Source organism: Rhinichthys klamathensis, unplaced genomic scaffold (genome assembly GCF_029890125.1).
Source record: "Rhinichthys klamathensis goyatoka isolate OS25496 unplaced genomic scaffold, OSU_Roscu_1.1 h1tg000279l_1, whole genome shotgun sequence".
NCBI classification, from domain to species: Eukaryota; Metazoa; Chordata; class Actinopteri; order Cypriniformes; family Leuciscidae; genus Rhinichthys; species Rhinichthys klamathensis.
Window position 1 is genome coordinate 422,501 of NW_026606798.1, and position 18,365 is coordinate 440,865.

The 18,365-nt window shown below is 38.9% G+C and overlaps 1 protein-coding gene across 2 annotated transcripts in view; it reads left to right on the top strand.

Moving 5' to 3' along the window:
* The window catches only part of gad1a (glutamate decarboxylase 1a), a 46,774-nt gene that overhangs the window by 3,917 nt on the left and 24,492 nt on the right, over positions 1-18,365 (top strand). For both annotated transcript variants that reach the window (XM_056268974.1, XM_056268975.1), the window contains exons 3-6: positions 1,436-1,588; positions 2,994-3,236; positions 3,315-3,405; positions 16,982-17,094. In XM_056268974.1, the coding sequence (XP_056124949.1) occupies positions 1,436-1,588; positions 2,994-3,236; positions 3,315-3,405; positions 16,982-17,094 (600 nt within the window). The remainder of the gene's footprint in view (positions 1-1,435; positions 1,589-2,993; positions 3,237-3,314; positions 3,406-16,981; positions 17,095-18,365) is intronic.

Sequence of the window (18,365 nt, forward strand, 5' to 3'; positions counted from 1 at the left end):
GACTAACATGGACGTGTTTGGGGTTCGTATAGGCTTGAAATACTGTGCCAGTTTTTTTTTTTTTTTAATACCACCTAAACTATTGCATTAGGCTATATGCATTATGTCTGTAGCTATTAATTGCTTTTTAACGAGCAGACGTGTCATCTAGTGCCCCCTTTTGGTGGTTTCAGCTCTGTCACCCAAGTGACAGTCAACAGCACCTCAATTACCTCGATTATGTAGCGTGAATGGAGCAGAAGCCAGCAAACGCGTTTCCCTTTAAAGCCAAATTTAAAGGGGTGAGTGTGTGACTCATGCTGATCATCCAAATAACCTCGCCTTGGAAAAAACATCACATTCCGATTTAGAGAATTTGCTTATGTTGATTTGCTTAAACATAACCACATGATTTAAAGAGAAAATCCATTCGAAAAGGTTAAAGAATATAGGGGGGGGGGATTGTTTTAAGAGGTGAGCCTAAATCTGTGTCCCAAGAGAATTTATTCTCAATGGAAATCTATTAAACGGCAATTCGTCAAGCCTCTGTTTTGCCGAGATAACATATATGCTTTCAAAAGAAATGGTCGTCCATGAATTAGTCGTGCTATAAATCGGTTTATGGTTGTGTTTCATTACAGACGAGTGGGAAATGTAGGCCTAGATATAAATTGTCAAATATAAATAAGACTTCCTATAAAATTACAATAACATAGGATTCAATTTCATCCTGTCTGAAAAACGATTTAAATGAAATATTACGCTATTATTTACCACCATATGTTGATTTGGCATAGCCTGCATGCTTTCATGTCGTTCTCACCGCCGTGTGGAAAGAAGAGTGTTCATAAGCACCGCTTGAATGATCCCATATTGAGCTGATGAAGATGAGGATGACAATGAGGAAGCTGCAGCAGAAGACAGAATGAAACAATCTGCGTCGTTCATGGGGATGGAAAGAGCTTCTGTTGTTAAGGACATAATCTGACGTGATGATTTAAATCGAATTCCTCTATAATTAGTGCAATGTGATAAGATCTTAAATTTTGCTCTCAGATTTTTTTATGTTTTTTTTTTTTTTTTTTTTTTGCTTAAGTAGCCTACTGTTAAGACCTAACCTATACAAAAGTAAAATTATTTTTATTTGTTTTAGCATTTATAAGCTGCGGTGGTCCCTGACATCATCCGTTAGTCTGCGCTCATTTCTGCTTCTCTGTGGTGGTGATGATGATGATGATGAAGGTTCTAAATCACGCTTACTCTGATGTCATCAGTGGTGACCTCCCCCTTGATAACCCGTGCCATAAATACACATGAGTCGGACAGTACACCCCAACTGCTCCGATCTCGAAGAGACGTAAAACAAACACATTTCATTTGTGGTCAATTATTTTTGCTGCAATGTTTGGGAACGGAGGGCGCTCATTTCAGTCTTCCTCTGTGTGTAATAATGTAGGATTTTTGCAGAAGAACAATAATGTTGAGGACAAGAGCCGAATTGTCGGGTTTTTTAACGATCAGCAGCCCAAGAGCATTTTAACACGGGACAACGCGAGAGAGTCTGGCTTCAGGCGCACTGAGACTGACTTCTCCAATCTGTACGCAAGAGGTGAGAGACTAAACTTTATTTCCAGACCATCAGAGAGAAGAAACATTAACAGACACTACAAAATATAATACAATACAAAACAGTAATAAAAAAATAGTTTAAAAAATATGGGACTATCGCACAATAATTTTGCCTATATGATTTGACAAATAGCATAATAATAGCATTGTGTCAATATCAAGCCGACAAATAAATGTAGGCTATATTAAACTTTTTTTTTCTGCAGAATCCTGTACAGTTATAGGCAACCTGAAGCTTACAAAGCCTCACTTTTTTAAACTTAACCCACAAAAGATGCTGGTTTAGTATAATCTATGAACTCAAAGATTAAGTTTCTTATTTGCCTTTTAAAATAAGTATTTTCTGGTTATTCCTGAAAATTGAATTTGCATTCGGATACTTTATATTAGAAGAACATTTTTATATTAAATAAAGTATATAAATAATAAGTGATATTTGTGTTTTAGAATAAATGAAAAAAGGTTCAAAAATGAAATTCCATGGTTTAAAAGCAGAGAGTGTTACATCAAAGCATGGGTCTATATAGAGTTTCGGCAATTCGTACGAATTTTACGAGGTGGCTAATTCGTATGAATTCGTACGACCTCACTCGTACAAATTCGTACGATTTTTGCTAATTCGTACATATTTTACGAGTTACCAAATTCGTATGAATTCATACGAATGACCTACCCCTGACCCCGCCCCTAAACCTACCCATCACGTGGGTTTAGACAAATGTACGAATTCGTACGAATTCATACGAATTAGCCACCTTTTAATCACTCGTACGAATTCGTAGGAATTGGTCGTGATAGCGTTGAGAGTTTGTAAATAGTTTGCCAAACCAAAAGTAAATTCACAAGTTCTCGTTGTTGTAGATCGAGCAGATTTTTCCTTCTCAAACTTGATCTGTTAGAGTCTGTGTTGACAGTGTATTTCTTCCTTAAATTATTTGTAAAATATCTTTCTGCATATAGAGGATTTGACAAAAATGTCACCATGATTTACATTTATGTAAATGCTTTGCATGAATTACCTTTATGACATTTATGTAACATTATTTTCATTTAAAATATTCTGCTTTGCACTCATAATACAAAAAATATATATAAATGACATATTACACATAACAAACAATAACATATAATTACATATAACGAGAAAACAAAAACATTTGAGTTACACTTTATTTTAGTGTCTTGTTACATGTAGTTACAATAGTAATAGATTATGCATAATTACATGCAACTAACCCTAAACCCTAACCCTATAGTAGTTAGTTATTATTACTCCTTAAATATATAATTACACTGTAACAATGACACCTTTAAATAAAGTGTAACCAACATTTGTGTACAACAGCAATTTGACTGATAAAACTGTGTAACAAAATTGGTCACAGATCTGCTTCCTGCTAAAAATGGAGAGGAGTACACCATGCAGTTCCTGTTGGAGGTGGTGGAGATCCTCACTAACTATGTGCGGAAGACCTTCGACAGATCCACAAAAGTGCTGGACTTCCATCATCCACACCAGCTGCTGGAGGGCATGGAGGGCTTCAACTTAGAGCTGTGTGATCAGCCCGAGAGCCTGGAGCAGATCCTGGTGGACTGCAGGGACACGCTCAAATACGGAGTCCGGACAGGTGACATGCTCTTTCAGTCTTGTTGACTAGTAAAAAAAGCATCATATCAAAAGTATCATATTCTCTCTTTCCCTGCAGGTCACCCAAGGTTTTTTAACCAGTTGTCTTCAGGTCTAGACATCATTGGCTTAGCTGGAGAGTGGCTAACCTCTACTGCCAACACTAACATGTGAGTTCCAGCTTCCTTCCATTCACGTGGGATTTTGTAACGTTTCGATGGAGATTATGTCGAGGCAAGGCAAGATGACGGATCTTTAGCAGCATAATCGTTCATTATACTGCGGGACTGTTGAATGCTCGACTCTGATTGGTTGACGGATGTTCTAAGGTGTGCAGGTCTTGACCGCATTACAGTTCCATATCACTTCGCCAAATTATTTCAGCTATTTCAAAGGTTCTTATAGACGACAACAGCAAAAGAAACAAAACCCACAGTGACACTGATCCAGCAAATAAATATAGTAAACAACAGGATGAAAACAACAAATTATTTCCATGTTTTTTGCCACAAAATTACATTTTATTATGTACGGATAGCACATACTCTCTTTGTCCCGCTCTCTCTCCCACTCAAAACGCACACACAAACTAAAATTTATCAGTAAAACAGTTTAGCAACTTAAAGCTACATGAAATTTCTCACTAGCAGGGTAATAACGGCGCTGTTCTTGAAGCAGATAAACTTACAGATTCATTATTTGTAGAGACGCTGCTCCCGAACACTGTTAAGAGACACACAGACTTTGGTAATTCACACACGTTAATATCTCTCTCTCTCTCTCGTCTGCTATCAATGGCTCAAGTCTCCATTACTAGCTCTAAAATGGCGCTTTGGAATTAGCAACGGAAGCGTGTGATTAGATATGTAAGAAATTAGTCCTACAAGGACAAAAACACGACAAATGCCTTGAAAAACAACAATGTCTTGAGGTGTGGTAACCGAACTATACACTGAATAATTGACTCCGGTCCATTGAATTATTGAAGAAGAAAAAATGCACACCCGAGGTGAAACGGCCACTCGGCAAAAAACTGAGAGAACTGAGGGCAATATATACACACAAGATAATGAACTGAAAGGAAACAGGTGACAGATAATCAATGAACTAATGAAAAACCATGACAACCGATGAAAATGCGATACAAACTAAAAATCCATGAAAGGATTTCATTTGAGGGAGTAAATTAATTTGACCAAATTAGACCCTTCAGCAATGTGTCCATGTAAGACTGTATTTACACTGGCTATGAAGTTTTACAGTGCTTTCAAGATAGAACCGCACATATATTCCCCAAACTTTCTTAATAGGGCTTGTTATAAAGCCTTAACCCTGTATTAAAAATTCTACCATTAACTTAAGGTACTGCTTCAATTCAAACTTTGTCAGTTAATTTTAGGTTTAGATCTGCTATAATTTTTTTTAAAGAACTATGTTTAAAAAAACAGATTGCCGTTTGAAAATAATCCACTGGCTTGAACGTTCAAATTGACATCAGTGACAGTGCATATTCAGTGTTTATACATAAAGTCATCTTTACATCATGCACAGCTGACAAAAAACACTGTGTGATGCAGCATTTCATTTACAGAGAATCAAAACCATACATTTAAACTAAGCCTTAAACTTAGGAAAAGCATATCAAGAGTTATGTTGCTCCACTGGAGACTGGAATAAAATGTCCTGTGATTGGCACTCACCTAAGTGTGCTGAAAACATAATAGTTTTCAGCAGAAAAGCTCCTGTTAAATGTGACAGAGTGTTGTGAGACAGCGTGCAGATGGAAATGTCCAGAATGTAGAGTAACACCTCATTGGTCAAGGCTAATTTACAGCTACACGCAGAGCTGAGACACAGTGCCAGCTGAGCCTCCGACACAATACACACACCCATCATCCCTTACACTCATCCATCTATCCATCTATCTAACCATCTATCCATTTCTCTACTCATCCTAAAGCAGACTGGTATCTGTGAGAAATATTTGACAGTCATATGACATGGATGGCTGGTATGGTCTAATGACTCTATTGTCAGATTACAAAACTAAAAGGAAGTTTAATTCTACTCTGAGTATTTTTATTGGTCCACTGGGATGTTCTTCATTGATGTGAGGACAACAGCAGTGAATGCCCTGGTCTTGTTTGACCTCTGAGGGTCAGAGATTTAATGATGTCTTTCACAGTCCATGCCCAAATTCTCCTTTGATCAATAGTCAAGTCACCTTCATTTATATAGCGCTTTTAACAATATGGACTGTTTCAAAGCAGCTTTACAGTGATAATAGGAAATTAAAGTAACAGAGATTTTGCCTTCACAGCAGCTCTAGAATAAAGTTATTGTCCAGCTAAAGTTAGTTTTGATCCATTCTCTTCCATTGCAAAGATCTTTAGTTATTAACTTAGGGGCCGCTTACACAACACTGTTTTAACAGAAAACCCTTAACGCGCTCCGGCCCGCTCATTCGCACAACAACAGTGCTTGGTGGCTCGAGAACGCAAACCTTGAAATACGTTATATAAATAGAAAATATATATATCTCTGCGCAAGCTTTAAAAACGCAAACCTGTGAAAACGCTGACGGCGTACAGATGCGTAGTACATGTTTAGTCTATAGGTATGCGCGTTTGAATATGTGCGCAGGTGTGTAGTCTTTCTTTACAAATTGACCTAAACAAATTACTTGTCTGGCCTTAAAAATTTATAATACAGAAGTATTTATCGCTTCCGAGTAGCCATGTAAACCAGAACTATTTTGACAATGTTTTATCTGTACAGAGGTAAAGGGGATGAGAAGGGGGCCCTCACAGGGAGAGACTAGTTGACACTTCAGGACTGTGTTGTTGTCATGTCCAGGCGCAGGTCCTTCATCAGATCTGGATACGGCCTGGATCCGGCAGACTGCGGTAAACCTCGGGATAAACAGAGAGACTATAGCATAGACGCCATTCTTCTTATGATGTAACGAGTACATCAGGATTGTTCCAAAGTTTTGGTGCTAAATAGGAAAAGGATCTACCGCCTGCAGTCGATTTTGATATTCTAGGTATTGTCAACTGGCCGGAACTTTGAGATCGCAATAAACGTGAAGGACTATAATGCGTTAAGAGCTCGCTCAAGTACTGCGGAGCTAAACCATTTAGTGCTTTTTAAGTAATAAGCAATATTTAAAAATGTATACGATGTTTAATAGGGAGCCAATGCAGTGTTGACAGAACTGGGCTAATATGGTAATATTTCCTGGTTCTGGTAAGAACTCGAGCTGCTGCGTTTTGGACCAGCTGTAGTTTGTTTATTAAGCGTGCAGGGCAACCACCCAGTAGAGCATTACAATAATCTAGCCTTGATGTCTCATTAACTAACTGTTCTGCATTTGTCATTGAGAGCATATGACGTAATTTAGAAATATATATTTTAAGATGGAAGAATGCGGTTTTACAGATACTAGACACGTGACTTTCAACTGAAAGATTGGTATCAAAGAGCACACCCAGGTTCCTAACTGACGACGAAGGTTTGACAGAGCAGCCATCAAGTGTTAGACAGTATTCTAGGTTATTACGTGAGGAATTTTTTTGTCCAATAATTAGAATCTCTGTTTTTTCAGAATTAAGTAGTAGGATATTACTAGTCATCCAATTTTTTATATCAGCTATGCATTCCGTTAATTTAGTGAATTGGTAAGTTTCGTCAGGGCGTGAAGAAATATAGAGCTGAGTATCATCAGCATAACAGTGAAAACTAACGCCATGCTTCCTAATGATATCTCCTAAGGGTAGCATGTACAGAGTGAACAGCAGCGGTCCTAGTACTGAGCCTTGTGGTACGCCATACTGAACTTTTGATCGATAAGACATCTCTTTATTTACTGCTACAAGCTGATAACGGTCAGATAAGTATGATTTAAACCATGCTAATGCAATTCCACTAATGCCAACATAATTTTCAAGTCTATGTAAAAGAATATTGTGGTCAATAGTATCAAATGCAGCACTAAGATCGAGTAACACCAATAGAGATACAACCATGATCGGATGATAATAGCAAATCATTTGTGACTCTGATGAGAGCTGTCTCAGTACGATGGTACGGTCTAAATCCTGACTGGAAATCCTCGCAGATATCATTTTTTCTTAAAAAGGAACATAGTTGTGAAGATACTGCCTTTTCTACAGTCGGTATAGGGTCTAGTATACATGTTGTCGATTTAGATGATTTAACAAGTAGAAAATTCTTCCTCTCCTATAGCAATGAATGAATCGAATTTTTCCTGATATTATCAATCTTGTAAGTAAAGGAGGTCATAAAGTCATTACTGCTGTTTTACTTAGAAACTTCTGGGCTAGAAGCTTTATTTTTCGTTAGTTTAGCCCAGGGGTCTCCAACCTTTTTTCATTTGAGAGCTACTTTTTAAAAATGAAAGTGGCCGAGAGCTACTCATGTAATACAATACTTAAATCTCCTAAATAATGTCTCATAACTCATATTAACAGCTATCCAAACTGTTTTAGACCTAAAAGGTTTTTTTAGGCCTATATATGTCACCCTAAAATGTCAGTGAAAAGAACAGAATCAGAGATTCATTTTTTTTATAGAAAATTGTACTTTGCATATTATACTGTAAACACATAATTATAGTTGATTTTATAGTGCATCATAACTAGAGATGAAATGGCATGAGTTTCCTTTCATGATTATAGTGACCAAAATGATCACGGTTATCACAGAATCCGGTAAAAAAAATACTACTAAATAAAATCAATTCACCAAGTTATATGTCGAAAACCAGCAAATAACAAAAAAAATAGCATCAATATGCTCTTTTTGTTTAAATAAACATTAAAATCTGGCCATCATTTTTAATGTTATTATTTTAAAGGAGTGTCTTGCAACATGTTACAGTATCTACTAACATGTACAAGTTCAAATAAAGTTGACAAAAAAGGTTTTATAAAAAGATAAACCTCACATATTTCAGCCTTTAAATCATTTTCATAAAAAGAATTAGTAAAAAAAGATAAATTACGGACATTTACAATGCACATTAGCTTATCTTTTATTATTAATAGTAAAAATTCATGTTGACTGAGCTTCCAATGTTGTTACGGAAAGGGTGAAGCTGATTGGTTGGATCTTGTCACATGACCTGCGGTGCGCTCGCGGCATTCTGAAAAGTTGAGGTGTTTTCATCTTGCTGCGCCTGGAAAAAATGAGCGCGTCGCTTCAATTATGAGCGCGCTTGCCCAAGCGCCTACATTTGAAATAACGAACTTGAGCGCGCAAAAGACGCGATATGTGAACGGCCCCTTGGCGAGCTACCTCCAATCAGGCCACGAGCTACTGGTAGCTCGCGAGTGACGTGTTGGAGACCCCTGGTTTAGCCACTGATTCAAATAAATACGTAGGTTTTTTTATTTTCTTCTAATAGGGTTGAAAAATAAGCAGATCTAGCAGCTTTTAAGGCCTCTCTATATCTAATCGTGCTCTTTCCATGAAATGCGAAAAAACTCTAGTTTTGTTTTTTCTTCCAAAACTGGGGTGGTGATGGCGCAGTGGATAAGACATGCCTTTGGTGTGAGAGACCTGGGTTCGAATCCACTGCAAGACACCAATGTGTCCCTGAGCAAGACACTTAACCCCTAGTTGCTCCAGAGGCGTGCGACCTCTGACATAAATAGCAATTGTAAGTCGCTTTGGATAAAAGCGTCAGCTAAATGTAAATGTTCCAATTGCACTCCATTTTTCTGACTGCTCTCTTGAGCCTGGGTGTGCTCGTTGTATAACGGCGTTCGACTATTTTTTTTTAATCTTCTTTAAGCGCAAAGGAGTAACTGTGTATAAATTGCTGGAAAAACTTCTGTCGCAATATCGAGGTCTTCTAAGCTATCGTTATCTATATGTATATTAAAATCACCAACAATTAGGACTTTATCTGCAGCCAGTACTAACTCTGATAGAAAATGTGCAAATTATTTGATAAAGTCTGTATGGTGCCCTGGTGGCCTCTATACAGTAGCCAGCACAAATCTCAAACGTGATTTATCATTTACATTAAATAGTGTTACATTAAGCACCAACACTTCAAAATAATTATATTTGAAACAAGACTTCTCAGTAATTCTGAAGATATTACTATAAATTACAGCAACAGGGGAGCCTTTCAGACGAGGCTCATGTTTATAACAATAATCTTGGGGGGTGGACTCATTTAAAGTTATGTAATCGTCTGGTTTTAGCCATGTTTGTGTCAAACACAGCACATCTAGGTTATAATCTGTGATCATATCACCATTAACAATAAGTGATTTTGAAGTAAGGGATCAAATGTGCAGCAACCCATGCTTTATCATTTGTTCATTTATATCTGTTTTTTATTTGTTGAACATCAATAAAAATGTTACCCTTAAATGGGTTTGGGAGTTTTTTGTATTTCCTAATCCGGGGAACAGACACAGTCTCTATATGATGATATCTAGGTGAAAGAGTCTCTATGTGATGGGATTTATCTGACCTCAGTGACGTGAGACAGCAAGCAGACGGTCAGTTTAACCCGTCTGTCTGCTTCCTGACCTGAGCCCCAATTAATGTTTGAGCTGTAAGACTAAATAAAAGATTTACTCCTCATCCTCAGATTTATTTCCCTCTTCCCCAAATGTGTCACAGTTGTCGTCTGAACCAGTCTGTCTTCATCTTCACTACACTTCCCAGAATCCCTCATGTCTTCACACCTGAACTCACTCCCTAATTACACACCTGTTCATCGTCATCATCATCCGTGTCACCTGTCCTCACCTCATTATAGTTCAGTTGTGTCTGTATATCAGCCTGTCCTTGTCCGTTCTTAGTCTTATTTAGTGTGTGTATGTATCCAGCCTGTCTGTACCAACCTATTGTAAGTAAAAGTATTCGTCTTGGAACCATTTGCCTCATCCTCTTCCTTTGCCAACCCCACACCGTGACAAAATAACTGATCCTGTGGATTTTAAGGAGCTGTATTGTGTGACACTGCTGCTCAACGCCTATAATGGACAACAGTCAGTTCTGTCAGGACCACTATCGTCAGATACGATTGACAATTAGCATACAGTTTGGATTGGCGGTATGGTTCTGTTCTGGGCGAGAACTCCCTGCGCATACATGCAGCCTAGGGTGGATAAGAGCAGGGAGAGCAGCAATTAATTAATTTTAATGACAACATAATTCGAGAATTTTAGTCTGATTCAAGGGGAATCAGAATGCCAAATCCTGACTGACGAGAGGAGGAGCTGGGGATGGAGGAGGGTAATTAGCTCCTGAGAAACGCGATAGCTGTTGAAAATACTGAAGGAGCTTGTATATGTATACAGTGATAGGAGTCGTATTCCTATAGGTAGACGTGGATTAGCTGAGAGTCAGCTGATGCAAGCTTGACTAACGTGACCTGCCAGAACTAACGCTACGCTTGATTTTTATGATTGAACTAATAGTTTTATAAAAGCAGCAAATGAACATAAGGTTTTATTCCAGGGATAGTCACACGGTTTGCTTCATTTATCAGTCCTTAACATTTTGTTTAAAAAAGATATTGAAAAATTTCAGTTATAACACAGTAAAAAATAAACAGTTAATTAAATACTTGTGGAAATGTGTGTATATATACACTCACCGGCCACTTTATTAGGTACCCCATGCTAGTAACGGGTTGGACCCCCTTTTGCCTTCAGAACTGCCTCAATTCTTCGTGGCATAGATTCAACAAGGTGCTGGAAGCATTCCTCAGGGACTTTGGTCCATATTGACATGATGGCATCACACAGTTGCCGCAGATTTGTCGGCTGCACATCCATGATGCGAATCTCCCGTTCCACCACATCCCAAAGATGCTCTATTGGGTTGAGATCTGGTGACTGTGGAGGCCATTTTAGCACAGTGAACTCATTGTCATGTTCAAGAAACCAATTTGAAATGATTAGAGCTTTGTGACATGGTGGAAGTAGCCATCAGAGGATGGGTACATGGTGGCCATAAAGGGATGGACATGGTCAGAAACAATGCTCAGGTAGGCCGTGACATTTAAACGATGCCCAATTGGCACTAAGGGGCCTAAAGTGTGCCAGGAAAACATCCCCCACACCATTACACCACCACCACCAGCCTGCACAGTGGTAACAAGGCATGATGGTTCCATGTTCTCATTCTGTTTACGCCAAATTCTGACTCTAACATCTGAATGTCTCAACAGAAATCGAGACTCATCAGACCAGGCAACATTTTTCCAGTCTTCAACTGTTCAATTTTGGTGAGCTCTTGCAAATTGTAGCCTCTTTTTCCTATTTGTAGTGGAGATGAGTGGTACCCGGTGGAGTCTTCTGCTGTTGTAGCCCATCCGCCTCAAGGTTGTGCGTGTTGTGGCTTCACAAATGCTTTGCTGCATACCTCGGTTGTAACGAGTGGTTATTTCAGTCACTGTTGCCCTTCTATCAGCTCGAACCAGTCTGGCCATTCTCCTCTGACCTCTGGCATCAACAAGGCATTTCCGCCCACAGAACTGCCGCTCACTGGATGTTTTTTCTTTTTCGGACCATTCTCTGTAAACCCTAGAGATGGTTGTGCGTGAAAATCCCAGTAGATTAGCAGTTTCTGAAATACTCAGACCAGCCCTTCTGGCACCAACAATCATGCCACGTTCAAAGTCACTCAAATCAACTTTCTTCCCCATACTGATGCTCGGTTTGAACTGCAGGAGATTGTCTTGACCATGTCTACATGCCTAAATGCACTGAGTTGCCGCCATGTGATTGGCTGCTTAGAAATTAAGTGTTAACGAGCAGTTGGACAGGTGTACCTAATAAAGTGGCCGGTGAGTGTATATATATTAATCACACCTAACATTAAAGGTTTTAATATATTTTTATATTGTTATACTTTCACATTTAATCTCCAAAATCATGTGTAAAAACAACATAAATATATGTAGTATATTTTAAATATTTGTTTAATGGCATCTTTTTACTAAGCACTATGAATGAAGGCCAGTATCACTGATACCAGTCTGCTACTGATGTCCCTATTAAATGGATTTTTCTCTAGTAAAGAAGTAAACGAAAAGAGGCAGAGTGGTGTTTTATAACATATTTAGTTTTATTGTTGCTTAAAATTAGGAAACCGGAGTAGTCAGAGAGAGAGCTGAGTGACGCTATCAAGAACACCACAGGTGGTGGTGATGGCGCAGTGGGTAAGACACATGCCTTTGGTGTGAGAGACCCGGATTCGAATCCACTGTGAGACACCAATGTGTCCCTGAGCAAGACACATAACCCCTAGTTTCTCCAGAGGCGTGCGACCTCTGACATATATAGCAATTGTAAGTCGCTTTGGATAAAAGCGTCAGCTAAATTAATAAATGTTCCATTATATAGAATTACTGGCAAGTCTGAATTACCAAGGACTCAAATCCGAACTTTGCGTACTTGTTTATTTGAGAAACGCCTTTTGTTCTTTGATTAACATTTATGACAGACAGCAGTAGGTTTATTAAGCGGCTGTCACTTTACATGACGCGGATCTGACACACATCCTATTTTCTCTCAACTCTTTATGTTCATTTAACACTTTTTAGCTCATTTAAGACTGTGCTTATGAGGATACTCGACAAATTGGGAATTTTGACATCATTTTGTTTTTGTCCGTTTAAGCACAAAAGTCTGTTCAAGCAGCGTTAACGCATAAAAGTTGACATATATAATCTACCTTTAAAACCGCTTTTACAAAACCAAAATTTAATATGGAGTTTATACCAAAAGGATGGCACAAAAAATGACAAATCCAAGAAGAAAAAAAAACCTGCTAGAGGATTGCACTTTTGACTCGGGGCAGATCTTCTGTCGGATAACATCTCCAAGATGTTAAATACCGTTTGACTAGTAACCAAAAATCCAAATCACAGTCTCTACTGCACCAATTTAATTGATATTAATACTAGTGTAGAACATTGCATAGAAACTGTGTCTATTCCTCGTTTACTGAGATCAAATAATAAATCTACCTCGGGATCAAGAAATAATCTAATTGTTATTAAAACTAAAAATCTCGCTATTAGTGAACAAAAACAATTTCTAAAGCTAGGTCTTCTAAACATTAGATTGCTCACACCTAAGGCGGTTATTGTAAATGAAATGGTCACAGATAATAATTTCGATGTTCTGTGCCTTACTGAAACTTGGCTTAAACCAAATGATTATTTCGGTCTAAATGAGTCTACTCCGCCAGGATACTGTTATAAGCATGAGCCCCGTCTGATCAGTCGTGGCGGCGGTGTTGCAACAATCTACAGAGATATCCTTAATGTTACTCAGAAAACTCGTCATAGGTTTAATTCGTTTGAAGTACTTGTGCTAAATGTTACGCTCTTAGATGTAAGAAAAAAATCCCTATTATCTCTAGCATTGGCTACCGTATATAGACCTCCAGGGCCTTACACCGATTTCCTAAAAGAGTTTGCAGACTTTCTATCAGATCTATTGGTCAACGTCGATAAAGCATTAATTGTTGGAGATTTTAACATACACGTAGATAATTCAAATGATGCGTTAGGGACTGCGTTCACAGATTTATTAAACTCCTTCGGGCTCAAGCAAAACGTCACCGGACCAACTCATCGTCTTAATCATACACTCGATTTAATTATATCATATGAAACTGATCCAACCGATATAGATATCATTCCACAAAGTGATGATGTCACGCACCATTACATGGTAACTTGCATATTACGCACTTCCGTAATATGTCATGCTGCGCCACGTTATCGACCAGGTAGAACAATTCTTCCATCCACCATAGATCATTTCTCAAATAGCTTATCTGATCTGACTCAGCTGCTGCCTGAACCCAAACAAACAGATGAACTAGACGAATTCTAGTTTATTAGATTAAAAAAGGTCAGAGAAAAAAGTATAGCACCATGGTACAATAATACTGCGTATGTTTTAAAGAGAGAAACCCGTAATTTTGAGCGTAAATGGAAAAAATCTAATTTAGAGGTATTTAGAATCGCGTGGAAAGACAGTATGTCATGTTATAAAAAGGCCCTTAAAACGGCCAGGGCTGAGCAGCTCAGCAAACTAATAGAAAACAACCGAAATAATCCGAGGTTTTTATTTAATACTGTGGCTAGACTAACAAATAAACAGACGTCGTCTGAACAAAATACCTCGTTACAGTTTAGTAGTAATGATTTCATGAACTTCTTCACCGAGAAAATTTAAGGCATCAGAATCACAATCGTAAACGCTCAATCCTTGCTCGCGCCTTATAATTCAGCCGCAATTGTCACCCCGCAAGAACAATTACAATGCTTTACAACCATAGAACAAAAAGAGTTAAACTTATCCCTTCATCTAAAAGCACAACATGTTTATTAGATCCTATACCAACTAAACTATTGAAAGAAGGGTTACCTATAGTGGAAGAGCCTCTTCTCAATATTATTAACTCATCTTTATCTTTAGGTCATGTTCCAAGAAAGCTGGCAGTTATAAAACCTCTTATTAAGAAACCACAATTAGATCCAAATAACCTAGCAAATTACAGACCCATCTCAAATCTTCCATTCATGTCAAAAATATTAGAAAAAGTTGTGTCCGCTCAACTCGGCTCTTTCTTGCAAGAAAACGACATATGAAAAGTTTCAGTCTGGATTCAGGCCACATCATAGCACTGAAACTGCGCTTGTTAGAATCACAAATGATTTACTTTTAGCTTCGGACCAAGGCTGTATCTCAGTTCTAGTTTTACTTGATCTTAGTGCTGCGTTCGATACTATAGATCACAAAATACTCTTAGATCGACTACAAAATTACATTGGTGTTCATGGACAAGCATTAAGCTGGTTCAGGTCATACTTATCTGACCGCTACCATTTCGTCTACTTAAATGGAGAAAAATCGATCATAACTTCGGCAAACTATGGAGTGCCGCAGGGATCTGTGTTAGGCCCTTTATTATTCTCAATATATATGCTGCCACTTGGTAATATTCTAAGGAAAAGCGGAAATAGTTTCCATTGTTATGCTGATGACACTCAAATATATATTTCATCACGGCCAGATGAATACGCCAAATTATCCAAATTGACAGATTGTGTTAAAGATATAAAGGATTGGATGACGCGTAATTTTCTTTTATTAAATCCAGACAAGACAGAGGTAATACTTATCGGTTCTCAAAACCTTTCACAGCACGACTTTAACATATTAGGATGCCCTGTTACTTTATCCGCTACAGTAAAAGACCTGGGTGTTACATTAGACTGCAACCTGTCTTTTGAAAAGCATATTTCATATATTACAAAAACAGCCTTTTTCCACCTTAGAAACATTGCTAAGCTATATGCTATCAGTCTCTGATGCAGAAAAGTTAGTTCATGCATTCATGACCTCGAGACTAGATTACTGTAATGCTTTATTAGCTGGTTGTCCTGCATCCTCAATAAACAAGCTACAGTTAGTCCAAAATGCAGCCGCTAGAGTTCTTACTAGATCAAGAAAATATGATCATATAACACCGATTTTATCGTCACTTCATTGGTTACCTATAAAGTTCCATATTAATTACAAGGTCTTGCTTTTGACTTATAAAGCTCTGAATGATTTAGCTCCAGTCTATTTAACGGATCTTTTATCGCCCTATAATCCATCGCGCTCTTTAAGATCACTAAATTCGAGGCTTCTGGTTATTCCTAGGATATCCAGATCCACCAAAGGAGGGAGAGCATTTTCACATTTAGCTCCGAAGCTCTGGAATAGCCTTCCTGATATTGTTCGTTGCTCAGACTCGTTCTCCCAGTTTAAAACTAGACTAAAGACGCATCTATTTAGCCAGGCATTCATATAAAATTTTTAACCTCACAGTTACTGTAAATTCGGCCTCTACTTCATAAACGCCAGAGGAGAACTGGCCCCGACTGAGCCTGGGTTCTCCCAAGTTTTTTTTTTTTCTCCATTGGGTCATCTGATGGAGTTTAAGGACACCATCGGGTCACTTGGAGTTTTTCGGTTCCTTGCCACTGTTGCCTTTGGCTTGCTCAGTTGGGGATATTCAAATTAAATGACCCATCATACCACTGATCAGCTCTACCAAACTTGGAACACTGTTAATTTGTTTTGATTGATACTGTGAAGCAGCTTTGATACAATCTGTATTGTGAAAAGCGCTATATAAATATATTTGACTTGACTTGACAAATAAACCTCACTGTTACTAATGCTGCCTTTACGTGCTATCGAAAATGTCCTACTTTTGAAGTCGTGAGTTTTTGACTTGAGAAGTCGTTCATGTCCTATTTTTTAACTAGGAAAATTTACGATAATTCCATAAAACACTTGAAGTCAGCATGAGATATACATCCTTGTGTCAATTTCCCCATGTGACAACTAGCCCCGGTCTCCCGTAGCATATGACTTCACTTTTCATGTTTGCACATGTTCCTGCTGTCAGTAAATTATATGTCAGAACTGTTTATATTGATTAGACAGAACTGCATGAGCACTTGACATTTGCATGTACTAATGAGCTGCTCATCATTACTAATCACTGCGGAGGATTATTGACTGGTGCTAAAAGGCTGAAGATGCCTCAGAATGATTCTGTGATGGATTGAACAGACTTACATAAATACAGTATAGTTAGTGAATTACCTCCTGCTGTCAAGACACTCATTAATGTGGGACAAGTAGAAATGGTGTGTGTGTGTGTGTGTGTTTACAGGTTCACATATGAGATTGCACCAGTGTTTGTACTGATGGAACAGCTCACCCTGAAGAAAATGCGAGAGATTATTGGCTGGCCAAATGGAGAGGGCGATGGAATTTTCTCACCAGGTATGGCCTTTTAATTAAGAAAATTAAAGATTTGTTCAGTTGTGAAAAGTTAAGAATTCGAGATTAAAAGTCACTGTGTAATTTTTTCGTTTCGTTTCGAATTTAACAAAATTGAAATAATAAGTCAATACATATTTTTCCAAAATATGTTTTTGTCTTACCCTGATTCATTATATATTTTAGACCTGTTGATATGGTTTTCACTCGAAATTGCGTACATGCGTCACTCGCCTGTGCGTGTCTTGTCATATCCGTAAATAGAGAAAAGCTGCTCTGGCAAGAAAGGTTGACATAGAGCAGCTAAATTCTGATCCTCGGGGGAAACACCCGTTTTAAACAAATGCAGAACAGAGGAGAGTCTGCTGGCAAAAAGAGAGCGCGACAGACCTCGTAATAAAACAAGAATCAACATTGGCTTGGCTTTTCAGACATCGTGAGAACTGAGGGATTTGAAATGTTGTAAAAGTGACACAAAGATGATGGCGGTATTTTATTGAACAGGTGAATTGTAGCTCTCTAACAGAGTAAAGCATTATCTATTGTGAAGGGTCATGTTCATCCGCACAGTCACACAGAGCCAAAGCACTACCAAAACAATGTTCTTCTGCAAAATGCTTGCAGTTTTTTTTCTATCCCGCTAGAGGGCAAAACATTACACAGTGTACCTTTAAAGGGTAATTTTTAAATACAATACATCAATGGCTGATGTTTTCCTCTCAACAACTGGTGGGTGCCATAGACTGTAAAAAAAGATGGACGACGCCCCCTCACTCTCTTCCACTGGTGAAAAGTGAAGCCGCCAAAGTCCTAATATGGCGCTGACATCTTGCGCAGATTTGAGACCTATTTCTGCGCAGTAGTGATCGCGGTACCCGAGTCTGCGCAGTAGTGATCGCGGTACCCGAGTCTGCGCAGTAGTGATCGCGGGACCCGAGTCTGCGCAGTAGTGATCGCGGGACCCGAGTCTGCGCAGGAGCGATCGCGGGACCCGAGTCTGCGCAGTAGCGATCGCGGGACCCGAGTCTGCGCAGTAGCGATCGCGGGACCCGAGTCTGCGCAGTAGCGATCGCGGGACCAGAGTCTGCGCAGTAGCGATCGCGGGACCCGAGTCTGCGCAGTAGTGATCGCGGGACCCGAGTCTGCGCAGTAGTGATCGCGAGACCCGAGTCTGCGCAGTAGCGATCGCGGGACCCGAGTCTGCGCAGGAGCGATCGCGGGACCCGAGTCTGCGCAGTAGCGATCGCGGGACCCGAGTCTGCGCAGTAGCGATC